Genomic DNA, 17158 nt, shown 5'->3' with positions numbered 1-17158 from the left:
TGATGATGATGATGTACACATAGCAGCATAGAAACAATTTTGAAAAAAAAACAATGAGGCATTTTTACATTTTGAAAATGAAATGAAAAAAACCTCATTGATGATAATGATGATCAAACAAACAACAAAAAAAAACCAATTACCACATTTTTCTTGGGTGACGACTGTGAAAAAATTAATGTTTTTTGAATGGAGAAAGAAAATATAAAATGGAAAAAAACGCGTGTCACGATTATGTGGCTGTTCATTTTTAATTGTTTTTGTTTTCAATCTTCAAAGGAATACTACACGAAGGAAGCCATCAATTTTATTTCGCAAAAAAAAAATAAAATCGATATCGATCAATTCGAGCTATAGATCCGGTCAATGACAAAAAAAAGAAAAAGTTAGATATCCTACACACCTGTTCCAACAGAAGCACATCTTGATTTGGTTTGTCCAGTTCCAACAAAAAAAAAAACAAAAAAAATTTCCTTATTACAAACACACAAGCGTTTCAGCCAAACCACACCATTAGAATTTTTTTTTTTTTTGTATGGAAAAAAAAATTAACCATGCGTTTCATTTTCAAAATGACAATTTTCAATATGACAATTCGCAATTACAATGAATGAATGAATGAATGGTGTGGCCAAGATTCGAAGAAAATGTTCAATCAATCGTAGCAACACACACACACAAACAAACACTTGATGAATTTATTTTTCTTTTTTCGTTCAGTCTGATGACATTATTATTATTATCATTAGTAATAGAACGAATGAAATGCCAAGCCAAGTTAAAAATGACAATCTCTCTCTATCTCTCACTCTCTTATTTTATAGATGATAATTATAACAACATAGATTTTGGAAAAAAAAGTATGCAAACAAACAACATAGGTAAACCTGTCAATGAAAAGTAACACTTATTTTTATTGTTGTTGTTGTTGTTCAGTTGCCAGGTTAGCCATTCATTGTAAATTTAGATTGATTTGAATTTTTTTTTTTTTTTTTTGTTGTGCAAAAATCAACCATGAATCGAATCATAGCTATCATTTTTCTTATTACATTTACTAAGTTTTGTATGATAAATGCTGATGATAATAATGATCAAAATAATTGTGATAAAGCAATTGATTCGTTTGTTGATGAATGTCAAAGTGTACGATCAACATTGTTAAAAGAAACAAGTAAAGATGAAAAGATTATCTGTTGGTAAGTTGATTCAAAAAAAAGAAAAAGAAATTCTTTAACATTTAAAATCTGTTAATTTTTTCTTTTTTTATCTCAAGCAAACATGCACGATATAATCTTTGTATGCAAGCATTAAGACAATTTGTAACATCATCACAAACAATAAATGTTTGTATGGATTCAAGATTCGATGAAAAAATGCAATCAATTGAACCGGATGATCGAATTATGTCAATTGAAAAACAATGTAAAACATTTGATACAAAAACTTGTATTACAAATGTTTTGAATGGTGCATGGGATACTATTAATCAACGTTATAATTTAACTGAATTATCATCATCATTTTCAAAAAATATTAATGATGCATTAGAATCGATTGGTGGTTTTTTTAAAAATATTCAAAATCGTATTTCAAAAACAACATCATAATTTTTTTTTGTTTATTAATATGAATTTTATTGAATCGAATTAAATAAATAAAAAAATTGATCATTTAAAAAAAAAAATTAACTGAATTATTTTTTAATCATAGTCAACCTAACCTAACCTAAGTGAACTATGAATCATGGTCATAGTCATAGTCATCAACCTAACCTAAGTGAACTATGAATCATAGTCATAGTCAAATGTAATAATGCTGTTTTTTTTCGCTTAAAAAAAATTTTCCCTTAAATTTTGGCTTTAAAAGAAACAAAATGTTTGCATGAATGAGTGCACACAATTGACACCCGTTAATTATTATGTGTTAATACAAATAACACACAATAGTGAAAGTATAACTGTACCTTTTTGTTTAAAAAAAAACAATTGATTTAAAAAATGAATAACAAAAAATATAGACAGATATTTATCATCAAACACTATCATTACTATAGTTGATTCTAGTGGTCAGTGAAAAAAGATTGTTTTTAAAAAGAAAATTTCAGCAAAGAAACGAAAGAATGGACAACAAGAAATGTATATTGTTGTTTTGGAATTCCAATCATTCAATGTCATCATCATTGACTGACTGACTTACTGACTTACTTAATTACTTAACTAAATCAGCTAACCTAACCTAACCGATTCATTCAATTCAATGATGATGATGATGATTTAGAAAAAGACACAAAGGCATCCATGCGAAAAACAAAATCATAACAATAATAATAACGTTTCATTATCACTTTTCAACGTAAAACCAACAAAACAAAAAATCCTCAAACAAACAATTATTACATAATAATAATAATAATAATCTCATTCAACAACGAAAAAAAGAAAATTCACTTTTAACCCTTTGTTTGTTTGTTTGAAAACAGAAAAACAAAATGGAAATTTCTTTGCAAACAATTCAATTTAAATTTTTTAAAAATTAATTAACCTTAATTGAAATAGTGATATTATCATTATCATTATCATCATCAAAAATTATAAAATCTAAATATCACATTACAATAATATAGTGATGAAAATTTTACCAGATTCATCATACCCATACGTATTCTATTGTTCGATGTCGATGTTGATGATAATGATGATGATGATGATTTGAGATTGTATTTCATCAAGATTTGAAGATTTGAAAATTCAGACGACAAATTTGATCTGAATTGTGTCCTGATTTTTTTTTTTTCCTGTTGTTGTTAATAATGATAACAATGATGATGATAGTGGATGTCATAAAAACCCTAACCAAATAACAATACCGATGATAATCAGCTTGTTTTTTTTTCTCAATTTTGTTCACACATTACATCACATCATATGAACAAAATTATGGAGCCATTCCTAATGGAGAAAATTTGAAAAAAATAGAATATTTATACATTTGGGCGCTATATTTACTTTTTTTATTTTTCATCATCAACCATTATCAACCGACCGACCGACACCCATTATTATTATTATTATTTATCATCATCATCATCATCATCAACAATAATAATAATAATAATAAAGATCGATATTGATTAATAACACTGATCGATAACAGTTATTCATTCATTCATTCATGTTTGTTTTGATAACAATGAATGAAAAATTTCCAAATTTAGAATTTCAATTCAATACAAAAAAAAATATATGACCATCGTTGGTCAATTCATGTTGTCCTAATTGAATTGTTGTTGTTGTTATGATTGTCGATCGGTATTTTTTTAAGCATCGTTGTTGTTTGGGGCGAACATTATCAATATAATAATAATAATAAAACTGCTAAGATGAACAACTGAAAAACATTCATGTTGATAAAGTATCGGAAGTAAATGATGATTCAATAAACTAACAGGCTCAATAAATAATGAAAATAAGGTATTGTTGTTTTGGATGTTTGAAAGATCGATCGAGCATTTATAGAGCATCATCATCATCAATTGTTGATATGAAGTGAAAACATCTTTGTCACGTTTTTTTTTCTCGGTTGATCATTTCAATCAATCAAATCAAACGATCAACCAAAATCAATCAGTGCACATCAAATCAATTTGATCCATTGGGCAAACCAGCCAAACAACAACAACAACGATGATGACCATTCGATCGATAACTGTTGATTTTGATCGAAACAACAGCAGCATCGACTGACAGACAACAACAACAATCATCGTAATGGTTTCAGTCAAACCAAAATGAAAAACAAAAAAAAACATTGAATAAAAAGGATCAGGATTTGAAACAAACCAATAAAAAAAGTCGTATCGTTCCAGAGAGAGGTGCCATCAAGTGACAAAAAATTTTATTGTTTTTTTAAGCAAAGAAAATTTTTTTAAATCATCATTAATCATTCATTATTGAAATTCAAATTTACATTGTGGACAAGTAGCACTATGATGTGTTTGAAACCATTTTCGCTGTTTATATATTATGGAGAGAAGAAAAAAACAAAAAAAAATCAAATTCAATCAATTCATTTCAATTAATTCAATTTCAACTTACCATACATGTTGTATGAAATTTTTTCTTACATTGTGGACATTTAAAACGTGGTAATTGTGCATTCATACCATACAATACATATAAACAAATCATACATTCTTCCATACCGGCAAATAATTTATCCATTGTAGGTTTAATCATAATAATACCATCCAGAATGGAACAATTCTGTTCAGAAAAGAAAGAAAGAAAGAAAAATTAAATGAAATGAAATAAGTTTTATCAATGGAAAAAGCAAATACACATACCATTCGATTGAAAAATATTGTTAAACGTTGTAACCATTTACGACAAACATCTTCACTGACACCACTTTTATCAAAACATTGTATTGATAATGCTGTCAATGGATAATTTGATTCGAATGTAAATTTTATACCAAAACTTATTTCTTTTAATGAATAAATTGCTGAAATTTCATGTAATTTTCGACTAAATCTAATTTGAATATTTCCCAATTTTTCCTGATCAACATTTTTAATCTGTTCCAATTCTTTTTCCATTAATAATTGACTAAAATATCTTCTTGTTACATAATCAACCGATTCTTTTTGATGATGTCGTAAAGTGTTAAACCAACAACGAACCAAATTAGCCATATGACAAAGTGATTGATAATAAACAAATACAGCTAAACGAGAATTTCGTTCCGTATCAGATTTCTTTTCATTGATTAATTGTAATAATCGATTTGAATCTTCTAAACAATCTAATTGATTATTGTTTGTATTGATATTAATAATCGATTGTAAATGATTACGATCTAAATCATTCCAATCACAAGAATCATGCATTAATAGAAATAAATTCTGTAAAAATTGATTATGTAGATTTGATTCGACCAAATAATTAATAAGATCAGAACGAATTTCATTTTCACCATAATCTTTTAATGGAAATTGTTGTAATAATCTTAAATAAATTGTCCAAACAAGTAAATAGGCAAATGTTGCTTGTGATTGAAGATCATCAATAGTTATTGTTGAAAATAATGATTCTAATAATGCCATTATAATTTTCGGTGGATAATACATATTATCAACGTTATCATCATCATTATCTTGATTATGGCCATCATCATTCTTTATAGATGTTAATTGTGATAATGTTATATCAGTAATTTCTGTATCCATTGATTCATTGAATCGATTTTCAGTAATTTTTGTTGATGACCAATTTGCTGAATGACAAGCTAAACTAACTAAATGATATGCAGTAAATATTGTTTTCAAATCATTTTTCATTAATAATGGTGTAATATGTTCAATAATAAAATCATAATAACCATTATCAGTACGTAGACAATTCATTTGTTTTGATTTTGTTGTTGTTGTTGATAATTGATCAATTAAACATTTCATACGTTTTTCAACCAAACTATTTTCATTAAACATTAATAATGATTGATTTAATTCCAACATAGCCATATCTTGTAAACATTCTTGATCGATACAAAGTAAAACTTTGGATAAATTATGTATCAATTCAATAAACATTGGTTTATTCTGATCGAACAAATCACTTATGATTATAAATAATGGTAATAACATATTTAAACAATGATAAGCAAGGAAATTACGTATTGATTCAATTATATTCAAATGGATTTCTTCTTCCTCATCATGATGATCTTTAATCCATTTTTGACATGAACATATAAATATCGATAATGATTGAAATATTTTACTACATAAAATGGCTGTATCCAATTGAATTTGATCATCCGGTATGGCAAATATTAATTGACACCAATGTTTATATAGGGAAATACACATGTTAAATTCATCGATACCAAATGATGAATCATTAATAAATTGTTCGATAAATAATTGTAATAGATTAGCTGTAAGAAAAGTAATTTTATATTGCATCCAATTATTAATGGTTGGAAATGTTCGTTGCTGTTGATAATGGCTAAAATTACTTTGACTTAATAATTTCATTACATGTTGGACGTATGATTTAATAGAATCATTCATTTTGGATAATTTATGTAGAGCAATATTCAAGGTAAATAATAATTCATATATAGTTTCATCTGAAAGATCAGCAAAATTTGATAAACGTTGCACGATATTAGTTTGATCATCACTATGATGATTATCATCATCATCATTGGTTGTCATCATCATTTCAACAATAACAATTGGTTCAATGATTCGATGTAATGTTTGATCAATAAAATTATCATTATCATTGCTTTCTTCAATCAATTGAATCAATTGAATGTTCCAATCGATAGAATTTATTATTGTTGAACAAACATTCATCAATGATAAACGATTCGATGATAATGATGATGGATATTCTTCAATACAATAAGCTATGAATGGCAATGTTAATTTTGATTGTTTTTGTTGTTGTTTATCAACAACAACAAATGATTGAAAAATTTCATTTAAAATTGTTTCATCAGTTTTCAATATCATCCATAATTGTGGTTTACATTCATCAATAAAAATCATTTCAATTGAAATCAATGATGATGATGATGGTGGTGGCAGTAGATTCCAACGTTTTGATAAAATAAAAAATTTATCCAATAAATAAAAATTATTTAATAATTGTCCAATTGTAATTATTAATAATTTTTTATAATTATAATGATGATGATGTTTAAACAATTTCTCTACAATAATTACAATAATCGAATTGATTCGTACAAATCTAATCAAATCATTATATTGTTGATCAATATTCCATTTGGATATTTGTTTCATATAAACATCCAGATTATCATCATTATCGTTAACATTTTGATCAATAAATTGTAATAATGTTTTCATAAAATTTCCAGATATTCCATATAAATTATATAATTTACTAAAATCATTTGTTTGTTTAAATTTCAAACAAATATTTTTTGTAAATTTTTCATTTAAATTTTCAAGGAATTTCATTATAATTTTATCTGATTCTTGATAATCATGATGATTATCATCATTATTCAATAATGAATTCAATATAATTTTCACGAATCGTCCAATACGATTTATTATTAATCCATTACAATCAATAATTTTAAAATCAATAAAATTTTCCAGAATAAATTCCAATTGTAAGGCAGTTTGTTGATACAAAATCCTATCGAAATAATCATAATTTTCATACATTAATGATTGTGTACTGATGAAAAATTCTTCAACATTTTCAATGTAATCAAAAATTCGTTCATTATCATCATCAACAACGGGATTTGTAGAAATCGATTGAACAATTTTTTCCAATAACATAACCGAATGTTTATGAAAATTTTCGGAAAAATTTTCAATTAAAAATAATTTTGATGAATTTTTCAATAATTTTCGATATAAATTCAATAATAATTTTGGAAATTGTAAATAAAAACAATGTTGAACAATATTATCAATTTCATTGTAATGATTACAAATTTTTTCAATTAAAATTGCAATTAATTTGAATGTTTCATCATCATCATCATCATATTGTTCAACATTGATTACAATATGATTCAATAGTTCATTCAATATTATTGTTTCAAAATCTATTTGATTTTTATTGGTCAATGTTGTAAATACGGTCATTATTTGTTGTTGAATTAATGATAATTTGAATTGATATTTAGTAAAATGATTATCCAAAATTTTGCTATAATTTTGTAAAGTTTTTCTTAATAATTCGGACATTTGAACATTTTTTATCTGATTTAAATGATTGATCATAATACAAAATGTAAATGGATCAAGATTTGATAGAAACATTTTCAAATGTTCAGCAGATTGTTCTGATTTAGCCATATCAACCAGATAAATATCAAGAATTTTTGAACCAACAATTATCATATAACGATATTTTATCCATTTGGTATCATCATCATCATCGATAAAACCTTGACAAATTGAATAAATTTTCAAAAACCAACGTGAACAATGTTCATTAACAGGCTGTAAATTTGTTAACGAACGGATTATATATTGCAAATGGCTTAACATAAAATATGTTTGATGGATTTTATCTTCAAATTTTTTCATTGTAGTTGATTCAGATTGTATATTTGTTTCAAACATCAAGTTCAGTTGATTGATAAGTTCATTTAGAATTCGATTGTAATGTGGAAATAGTGTAGGTATCATATCTGGTAATGAAATAATTGTTTCATTTGATAATTGATGATGATGATTATGATTAGTAGTAGTATTGGTCATCAATAACAGACAATTTTCAAATAATTTTTTTCTATTCATCATTAATGATTCAATCTGATCATTATCATTAACATTTTGTTCAAATTTTACTTGTTTTTGATCATTACGTTGTTGTTGTTTCAACAGTTTACAAATATTTCGTTCAAAATTCAATTCCGATTCATTACAATAATAATCATAGGAAAAATATCCATCATTATAATAATAAAATGATTCGGTCATAAAACGTAATATAGCTATATTATGATCATGATGAAAATTTGTTGTTAATAAATCTTCATAAATGTTTGACAATCGTGTTTGCAATATGGATCGATATTGTTCATCAAATTTTTGTTGTTGTTGTTTCATCAAACGATTAATCAATAATAAATGATTTGAATAAATCTGGCTACGAAGATATAAATCACGTTTTTCCTGGTTTATCGTTTGTTTTAATAAACAATGTAAATGGTCAATACAAGATGTAATCATCATCTGTCGTTCATCGGATGGACGAAACGACGATAGTTCTTGCAAAGCTAAATATATTATATTGAAAAATAATTCAATCAAAAATAATAAATCGGTTAAAAGGCCAATATTTTTGAATGAATCCAATAGATTGGTAAGAAATAAATCAAATATTGAATGACAATTTTCAATTGTTGTTTGATTTTGATTAAATGAACGAATAAAAATCATAATCAAATTAATTTTATCATTAAAATTTGTCATAAAACAACGTTCATAATATTGTGGACAAATTAAACCTAAACCACTGAAATATGCATCCATTTGATAGGATAATTCTGGATATAATGTCGAATAACTTTTCAAACCAATACGATCGATACCAAAATCAATAATAGAACCAGGTGATTTCATTCCATTTGCAATAAATGGTTTTAATGTTTTTTCCAACCAATCATTACGATTAACAATCGACCATAATTGATTGAAAATATTATTATCATTATGATTAGATAATAAATGTGAAGCCAATAACCATGAAATACCACGAATTTCAATAGTTGAATCAATCATACCATTCATAATTGTTGTAAAATAATTTCCTTTATATAATTTAAACCATAATCGTTGTTTGGAAATATTTTTAAAATTTTCTTCATTAAAATTATTATCATTGCCAAAGAAAAAACTAGTCAATCGAGTAAATGCATTCAATGCTTGAAACGATGCAATTCTTATATAATCATTATTCGATGTTGTCGAATTCCATATGGAACAAATTTTTCGTTCAATTTTCTCTTGTTTATTTGTTAGATTTTTTTTCTTATTCAATTTTTTCTTTTCTTTTCTACTCATTTCTAATTCTTCAAATTGATTTTCCAATGTTTTTTTTGTTGTTGATGTTTGACTATGATCATCATTATTATCGGTATCATCATTAACCATTAGACCTTTACATCGAATAAATTCATCGTTAAGACGAATGAAAATCTTTTCCAAACATTCATAAACATTATCAATGTTTTTATTATTATTTTTCCTATAGAAACATAACAATTCATTGATCATTGTTGAAAGACTCAATAAACATGTTCCAATTTGATGATCTTCAAACATTCGAATCGAATCAGCTGGCAATGATGTATTATAAAAAAGTTCGATAGGAATTTTGTTGAATAAAAAATATAAACAATAATTAAGAATTGAATCACAATTATCGAGAAGAAAATTGATTGTTTTATCACGTGGAAAAAGATGTCGAAATACATTTCTAGCTGATTGAAATGGTTGACTGTATGCATCGAAACATGAATTCCACATTACAGCAGGCATAGTGATTAATGTTTGAAAAGAAATTTCACCAGTTCGATTATCGACAATTGATGATTCATTTACAGATGGTAAAGGTTCAAAATATTCTTGAATTAAATTCTTATCGATTGATGAAATGAATCGATATTGTGTTTCATGACTGGCATTACGTATGTTCCATTCTAATGAATTGGCTAATTTTCGATATAAACGAAACCAAAAACGTGCTATACTTAACAATTCGTTTTGATTTTTTTGACGACATAATTCAACAAATTCTTCCAATGCTTTTATTTTTGTATTAACATCTTTTTTGGCCATATGTTTGAATATTTGTTGAAAATCTGAACTGATTTCGCAATCAAATGCTGATGCTGTAATCGAATCATTTTGTCTCGAATTACCACCACCACCACCACCAGCACCATCGGTTGCTTTATAAACCGAGGATAAATTTTTTGAAGCTTCCGAAAATGAAAGAAATTTATTCGTTGTCAATAAACGAGATGCACGTTCACTATTTGACGGCTATTATTATAAAAAAAAAGAAATCAAAAAACAACATGGAACAAAGATTTCCAATAACATACTTTAACATTTCCTTTGGTACGATTACTCATTTTGGGATTTTTGATTTTAATGAAAAAAATATGGATTATCACAATTCGATTGATTGGATTTACACAAGTGGTAAATAAAATTAAAATTGAAAAAAAAATTGATTATGTGTCCAAAATAAAAATAAAATAATGCATGATTTTTTTATTTGTTGCTAAAAGTAATGTACATCATAATCGATTTAATCGATAATTTGTATAAAAAAAAAAGTTAATTTGAATTCGAATTGTTAAATAATGTAAAAACTTCATAATCAATTACGGTAAAATAATATGATCCAAATAAAGTATCAACTGAAGCATATGGACCATCATATGAATGTGGAAGATTGGAATAACTATCTTCATTTAAATGACAACTATCGGCAATAAGCAAATCGGCACCGGCACCAAAAACAGGTCCTTTACTGGCCATATGTCCAATGGCAAAAATTTTCTTTTTCACATCATATTTGATTGAAGATTGTTCATCGGATGGTATTTTCAATCGAAAAAGAAAAGATTTTCCTGATGATGCATAACAACCACGTCCACGATTACCACTGGTCCATGGTATATCGGAAAAACCACCACTAAGATAACCTTTTGTACTCAATACAAGAACAAAAGTTGGTGCAATTCCATCACAATAATTATGAAATGCTTCGGCAGAAAATTTATGTTCACTAGCACGAAATATTAATCGCCAACGTTGTTTGCTATCATGACCATACCAATCGTTTAATGTTTGCTCATATTTAACATTAATATTGGATAATAGTTTTGATTCGGGAAATGATCGATAAATATTTGTTGTTGATCGTGGTTGTAAACGTTTATTATTGATAGCATCATGAATTTGTTGTTGAGATTTATGGCCTACATTATTATTATTATTATTATTGATAGCAAGTGCAGCAAATCTATATCTTTCCAATGAAAGTTCAATCGGTATAACACCAGTTGGTTCAATTTCTTCGGCAAACACTTGGCTATCGATCAATAATATTCTTAAATGATTTATAACACCAGATAATTGATTCTGTATACGTTTACGATCATCATCATTCCAATGTTCAACCGATTTATGAATATTGGTTTGATATTTTGCCCATTCAATTAACGAACGAAATACATCAGCTTCATCTAAGGAAAAATGATCTGATCGTAATAGATGAATCATTGTTTCTTTGGAAATATTTCGAAATGATTCTCTACAAACATCAAAAAAAAGTATTATTATTTCATCACAGAATATTAAAAAAAACACATACGTTTTGACACATTCATAAGCATTTTCATTAATAAATTCCATACATTGATCAATGATACAATTTGGGCCATTTTTTGTCTGAATTTTTTGATAAATTTCAACAAATCTATCCAAATATCGACAAACATTATTAACATCAACGATTTCCAAAATACGTTGTTCACAAATTTCAATCAATTCATCCAGGCCAAAATCATATGCAATGATTAAAATATCAAATATTTTATCATCACAACGATCATTATCATCATTAGTAGAATTGAATTCAATTTTTGATGTATAAATATAATTCAAAACCAAACGTAATGCATAGGATTTGATTTTTGGCCATCGTATTATCCTTGATAATCAATAAAGAAAGAAAGAGAAAAAACCCAAATTAATAATAAAATTTAAACAAAAAAATTCATTTCGCTTACCAAGTTTGACCATTATCTTCTTTTGTTATTGAACTTCCACATAATTTTCGACAGCAAATATCCGCCGATGCAGATGATACATTTTTAAAATTTTGGCATCTAAAACAAAAAGAAAAAAAATGATGATTATAAAACTTTTTTTTTGCGATAATTAACGATAGATGGGGAGACACACAAAAACCAGGGACAATTAGTCATTGTCATTTTTGAAAAAAAAAACAGAAAAACCAAAACAAAAAGCCATTAATTATTACGTTTTTTTTGCTGATTCAAAACATTTTTGTCAACCAAAAAAAAAACAACACCAGAATCAAAATTTCAAAAAAAAAAAATCAATCGATATTTTTGTTTTGTTTTACTACTTCCTGATTTATTTTCTGTTTGTTTTTTGTTTCGCAGTAAATCAAGTAAATTCAACTTTGCACCAAACAAAACAAAACAAACATTGGGTTTTAACCTGAAGCCTAAGGGTATCGAACACATCACATCCATCTTTTTGTTTCCGCGATTGTTATCGATCGTATCGATTGATCAAATCCATAGAACTCTATTATGCTAATGATGATTCCCTGTATTTATAAAGGAAAAGAATTGGCCTGGATATTTTTTCGTTTATTACAAAAATAAATACAATAAAACACCAAACATACATAGAACTTATCAATCCATATTGAATATTATGTAATAATCATTCATTGAGAATTGTTAAAGATGTAGAAAAAAAACTTTTTTTTTTGTTCAAAAGACTTTCTCACCAGATTTAAGCTCAAGACAAGGGAAACAAAAAAGTTTGAAAATCTTACTCACCAAGAGTGAAAAACACATCTAATTTGAATATAAAACTAATTAATTCCTTTTGGCAATGCAGAAAGATAAATCCGTTTTTGTTGCTTGATTTAATTCCAAAATGAAACTTTTCTTCAGTATGGATGAAAAAATAATAAATTTTTTTCAATGAAAAGGATTCGAAAAAAATTTATTCATTCAGCTTTTTCTCTGATAAAAAGTTACCATTAAATAATAACATCAGAATAAAGTAAAAGTTTATTTAAGACAAAAAAAAGTAGAGCTTTTTCACTAGAAAAAGAAAAAAAAGAAAAAAGAAAACTAATTACAAACAGATTTTATTTTTATTATTTTCGGTGTGAAATTTTTCACTAAAAGAAGATAATCTCCTAAATAATAATAACAAAGTGGAAAAACGAAATTCGTTTTATTTAATGAAAAAAAAAACATTTGATTCGATGAACGAAACAATCGATTCTGTGATGAAAAAAATTCTTTTCGAATTTTATGTCAATTTTCATCGAAAACAACAAACAAAAACATTATCCATTTTTTTGAATAAATTCCATCAAATGAAAATTGCCAAAAGATCAAATTTCAAAATTATTCTCGGTTTTCGAAATAAGTGAAGAAACAAAACAGAAAATTAATGATCATCATCATCATCAACATGAAATTCATAATTTTATGAATTCTTGAATAATAATAACCCAATCAACTTAATGTGATATAGAATGAGCCCAAAAAAATTGACAATGAACAAAACAAAACAAAAAATCCATCTAATCTAATATCGAATCGAATCGAATTATAATGGCTTCTTCTAGATCAAATTTCATTTCATTTCATATTTTGTTTTTCTTCTTTTGAAATCAAACTATCCGGACCAGAAAATAGAAAAGATAACCGGATGCTACAAAGATGTGAGATCAAATGCTTTTATTTGCTTATTTGCTATCCGAAAATAAGTCACGTTCCATTTTGTTTCATTCTTGGAGATGATATGTGTAAATATGCTCTTTGTCCATAAACTTTTTTGTTTTGTTTTGTTTTTATCCAAACAAAAAAAAGAAGCATTGAAAATATTTACATTTCGAATTCAGGATTTTCCGTTATATACACTCAGGCGCTATCGATCTTATCGATATAGTCGCCCATCTCTCTAACTCAACAAAATTCGTTCATCTTTTTGTTTGCATTTTGCATCAATTCAAATATAGAAAAATGATTAATTTGAAACTTTTCGAACCACATTATTATCTGTACATTGTTCAGATTCAGATTTGATATGATCTGATCTGATCACCATCATCATTATCAATGGAATATAATTAATTATGGTCATAAATATCAGAGAAAGCAAAAGTAATTTACATTCAACATTTTCACTTAGGGTAATAAATCAATGAAACAAAATCAGTGATTTTCAATTGAACGAAAAAAAAGATGCACCAAACTCATTCAAAAAGCATTGTCCAAAAAAAAGCAAAGATCAAATTACGTTTTGATGATGCGGACAATGAAAATTCAAGAATCATAATGAAATTCAATGAATAATAATAAAAATGATTATGAATCATCATCATTCTCCAATTTCAACACTTTTTCTTCATTTTTTTCCCAATCAATAATTAGCATTCATCGATGAATATTGGCAAATTAGTATTGTTATAGCCAGTCAATCAATCGATCAATCATTTGGATTGCGTGAAATATAAACAGAGAATATAATTTTTCTTCAAATTCGGAATTGTTTTTTTTTGGGGTAAATTTGCCTAGATATTAAAAACAAAAACAAAACAGAAAATCTGGCATACATTTGAATACCTGAAAGATAAACATGAATATATGTTTCAAATGTAAATGATTAATGGTAATATGATTGAAGTAAGAGAATAGAAATAGATAAAAATCGGGTACCATTATTATGATTCATTTGAGAATCGAAAAAATGATTTATGATTGAAAAATGTATTTTTCGGAGCCAATTTCAATATACAAACAAAAACAAAAGAAAAACAAAAAGAATTACAATTTGACCAAAATTAAACTCGACATGAAATTGCACAATGTGTAACAACAACAAACAACAACAAAACAAAACAAAAAAACATTTATCATTTGGTTTTCGCAAAAAAAAACATACCTTGCACGTAAAATTAAACGATGTGCATATAATGTTTCAGTATTTTGATTATCATTATCATCATCATTTTTACCATCATTATTATCGTTGAGTTTTGTCAGTTCATTATTATTATTCGATTCATTCGAATGTTGATGATGATGATGATTATTATCAACAATAAAAATAACATCAGCTGTTTGATGATCATTATTTAATTGTTGTAGATCTTGTATCAAACGATCTAAACATAATAATTGTTGTTGTTGTTGTTTAACCATTTTTTTTCGCCGTTGTTTTGTTTTGGTTTTTTCATCAAAAAAACACATGGGTAATATTTTTGGGTTGAAAATATTTTGGTCAAGTTGCTCGCTGTGGTCATCGCTGGTCAACAAGAAAAAAAACCGGTTTACAAAAAAAACATTCGAATCGAATCGAAACAATCGATTATTTCTAACCTGGACAATCGATTGTTTTACAAATATTCGATTTTAACCATAAACATTCGCAATTTTCCTTCCGTTCGAATATTTTCGGTTTTTTATTTTGTTTTCGAGAAAATTTGAAATCAAATTAATTTGTAAATTTGAAACTCAGGTAGTAATCAAATCGATTATCCTGAATGTTTTTTATTCGGTTTTTCTTTTTGCTTGTTTAGGCTTTTCCAGCCACCAAAAAACATATGGCAAATCACCCGCAAAAAAAAGACGAGCAAAAAAAGAAACAGCGAACAACGAAAAAAAAAGAAATTATTCGATTCATTAGGGATTTTGATTTGATTTTTATTATAACCAACAACGAACGAACAACGAAAAAAGAAATTACATTACATTTTAGGTGATGTGATTTGTGTTTGTTTGTTTACTTTACATTCATTTTCTCTTCTTTTTCACTTTTTGTATCTTGTGCATCTCTAAACCCAGCTATCTATATATATTCACAATGCGGACAATTCCAAAAAAAAGTGTGAAACCTGTAATTTTCATTTTGAAATTCTCCCTGCTGCTCTGCATACTTTGTTCATTTATTATATTGCTTTTCGTTCTGTTTTGTTTTGTTTTCTCATTCAATTTATTCGATTCGAGATTCGATCCAGCAGAAAAAAACTGTTTGTTGTTTAGCTTCTTTTTTTTTGGCTGGTCGTTGTTGTCGTTATTGCTGGTGAATCCCAAAATTGGAAAAATCCAATCGAAAAGACAGTGAACAAAAAAAGATTTATTTGCTTCTCTTCTCTCCAGATTTATCTGATTTCGGAAAAGATCTGTCAACAACAACAACAACAACAACTTTAATATGAATTTATTACATTTAAAAATGGAAAATGTTATTTTTTTCCATTTTTCATTCGATTTTTTTTGATTGATTTGAACTTTAACTCCGGCATTTTTTCGGACCGAGAATTATTCTCGAAATTTTTTTTTCCAGAAAAATTTCCCGGAAAAAATTGTGCATAATGTGAATGCAGAAACACGAAACAGAATGCGAAACCAAACTCGAAAACAACATCATTAAATAACGAAGAAAAAACACTTTCCCTATTCGCCAAATGAAAATTCAATAAATAAATAATTAATGTCGACGACCAACTATAGCAACGGGCGTCAAAAGTTTTCTTTTTTTTGCTATTTCCACCCACACACCAAACACCATTAGGTTATCTTATCTTATTTGATGATGATCTTTTTTTTTTTTGGTCATGTCTTTCACCCCGTATTTGTTTGTTTGTTTGTTGATCCATTTAATTCAATTTAGATTCATCACATCAGTGGTGGATATCGGGCAAAAGTCAATATGATGTGGATGATGTTCCAGGAACCAAAAAAAAATGTTGATAAAATAGACACACTGTATGTGTGTTTGGCGTGTTTTCATTTTATTACATCACAAAATGGCTATCTCATTCACGGTTAGGTAGATATAGTGCAATACAATTTA

General features: G+C 26.6%; 3 protein-coding genes across 3 annotated transcripts; 1 reads left to right on the top strand and 2 right to left on the bottom strand.

The window, feature by feature from the left end:
• Positions 1–663: 663 nt before the first annotated feature.
• Positions 664–1623, top strand: LOC113795869 (uncharacterized). Its single transcript, XM_027346099.2, has 2 exons — positions 664–1196; positions 1274–1623. The coding sequence occupies exons 1-2, from the start codon at positions 1015–1017 to the stop codon at positions 1605–1607; spliced, it is 516 nt and encodes a 171-aa protein (XP_027201900.2). The 5' UTR covers positions 664–1014; the 3' UTR covers positions 1608–1623.
• Positions 1624–3859: 2236 nt separating this feature from the next.
• On the bottom strand, positions 3860–10771 carry Ltn1 (E3 ubiquitin-protein ligase listerin). The gene is made up of 4 exons (XM_075821189.1): positions 10615–10771; positions 4343–10552; positions 4095–4262; positions 3860–4009 (listed from the first exon to the last, which is right to left on the bottom strand). The coding sequence occupies exons 1-4, from the start codon at positions 10642–10644 to the stop codon at positions 3947–3949; spliced, it is 6471 nt and encodes a 2156-aa protein (XP_075677304.1). The 5' UTR covers positions 10645–10771; the 3' UTR covers positions 3860–3946.
• On the bottom strand, positions 10761–15637 carry LOC113791202 (uncharacterized). The gene is made up of 4 exons (XM_027340947.2): positions 15245–15637; positions 12313–12411; positions 11895–12233; positions 10761–11834 (listed from the first exon to the last, which is right to left on the bottom strand). Exons 1-4 carry the CDS (start codon positions 15550–15552, stop codon positions 10853–10855), a joined length of 1728 nt encoding a protein of 575 aa, XP_027196748.2. The 5' UTR covers positions 15553–15637; the 3' UTR covers positions 10761–10852.
• Between the last annotated feature and the right edge of the window lie 1521 nt (positions 15638–17158).

This window comes from Dermatophagoides pteronyssinus, unplaced genomic scaffold (genome assembly GCF_027571235.1).
Source record: "Dermatophagoides pteronyssinus isolate colony J.1.1.1.1 unplaced genomic scaffold, Derpt_VIB-CSIC_2022.12 sq0009, whole genome shotgun sequence".
NCBI classification, from domain to species: Eukaryota; Metazoa; Arthropoda; class Arachnida; order Sarcoptiformes; family Pyroglyphidae; genus Dermatophagoides; species Dermatophagoides pteronyssinus.
This window is presented reverse-complemented; position numbering and strand designations above follow the sequence as displayed.

What these genes read in the sequence shown, in the direction of transcription:
- LOC113795869 (XM_027346099.2), top strand. Translation starts at nt 1,015, where the DNA reads ATGAATCGAATCATAGCTATCATTTTTCTTATTACATTTACTAAGTTT. An exon ending in GATGAAAAGATTATCTGTTG is followed by an intron (nt 1,197 to 1,273) that starts GTAAGTTGATTC and finishes TTTTATCTCAAG; the next exon opens with CAAACATGCACGATATAATC.
- Ltn1 (XM_075821189.1), bottom strand. Translation starts at nt 10,644, where the DNA reads ATGAGTAATCGTACCAAAGGAAATGTTAAA. An exon ending in GTACCAAAGGAAATGTTAAA is followed by an intron (nt 10,553 to 10,614) that starts GTATGTTATTGG and finishes TTATAATAATAG; the next exon opens with CCGTCAAATAGTGAACGTGC. An exon ending in AATTTCATACAACATGTATG is followed by an intron (nt 4,010 to 4,094) that starts GTAAGTTGAAAT and finishes ATATATAAACAG; the next exon opens with CGAAAATGGTTTCAAACACA.
- LOC113791202 (XM_027340947.2), bottom strand. Translation starts at nt 15,552, where the DNA reads ATGTGTTTTTTTGATGAAAAAACCAAAACAAAACAACGGCGAAAAAAA. An exon ending in GAAGATAATGGTCAAACTTG is followed by an intron (nt 12,234 to 12,312) that starts GTAAGCGAAATG and finishes TTGATTATCAAG; the next exon opens with GATAATACGATGGCCAAAAA. An exon ending in GCTTATGAATGTGTCAAAAC is followed by an intron (nt 11,835 to 11,894) that starts GTATGTGTTTTT and finishes TGATGTTTGTAG; the next exon opens with AGAATCATTTCGAAATATTT.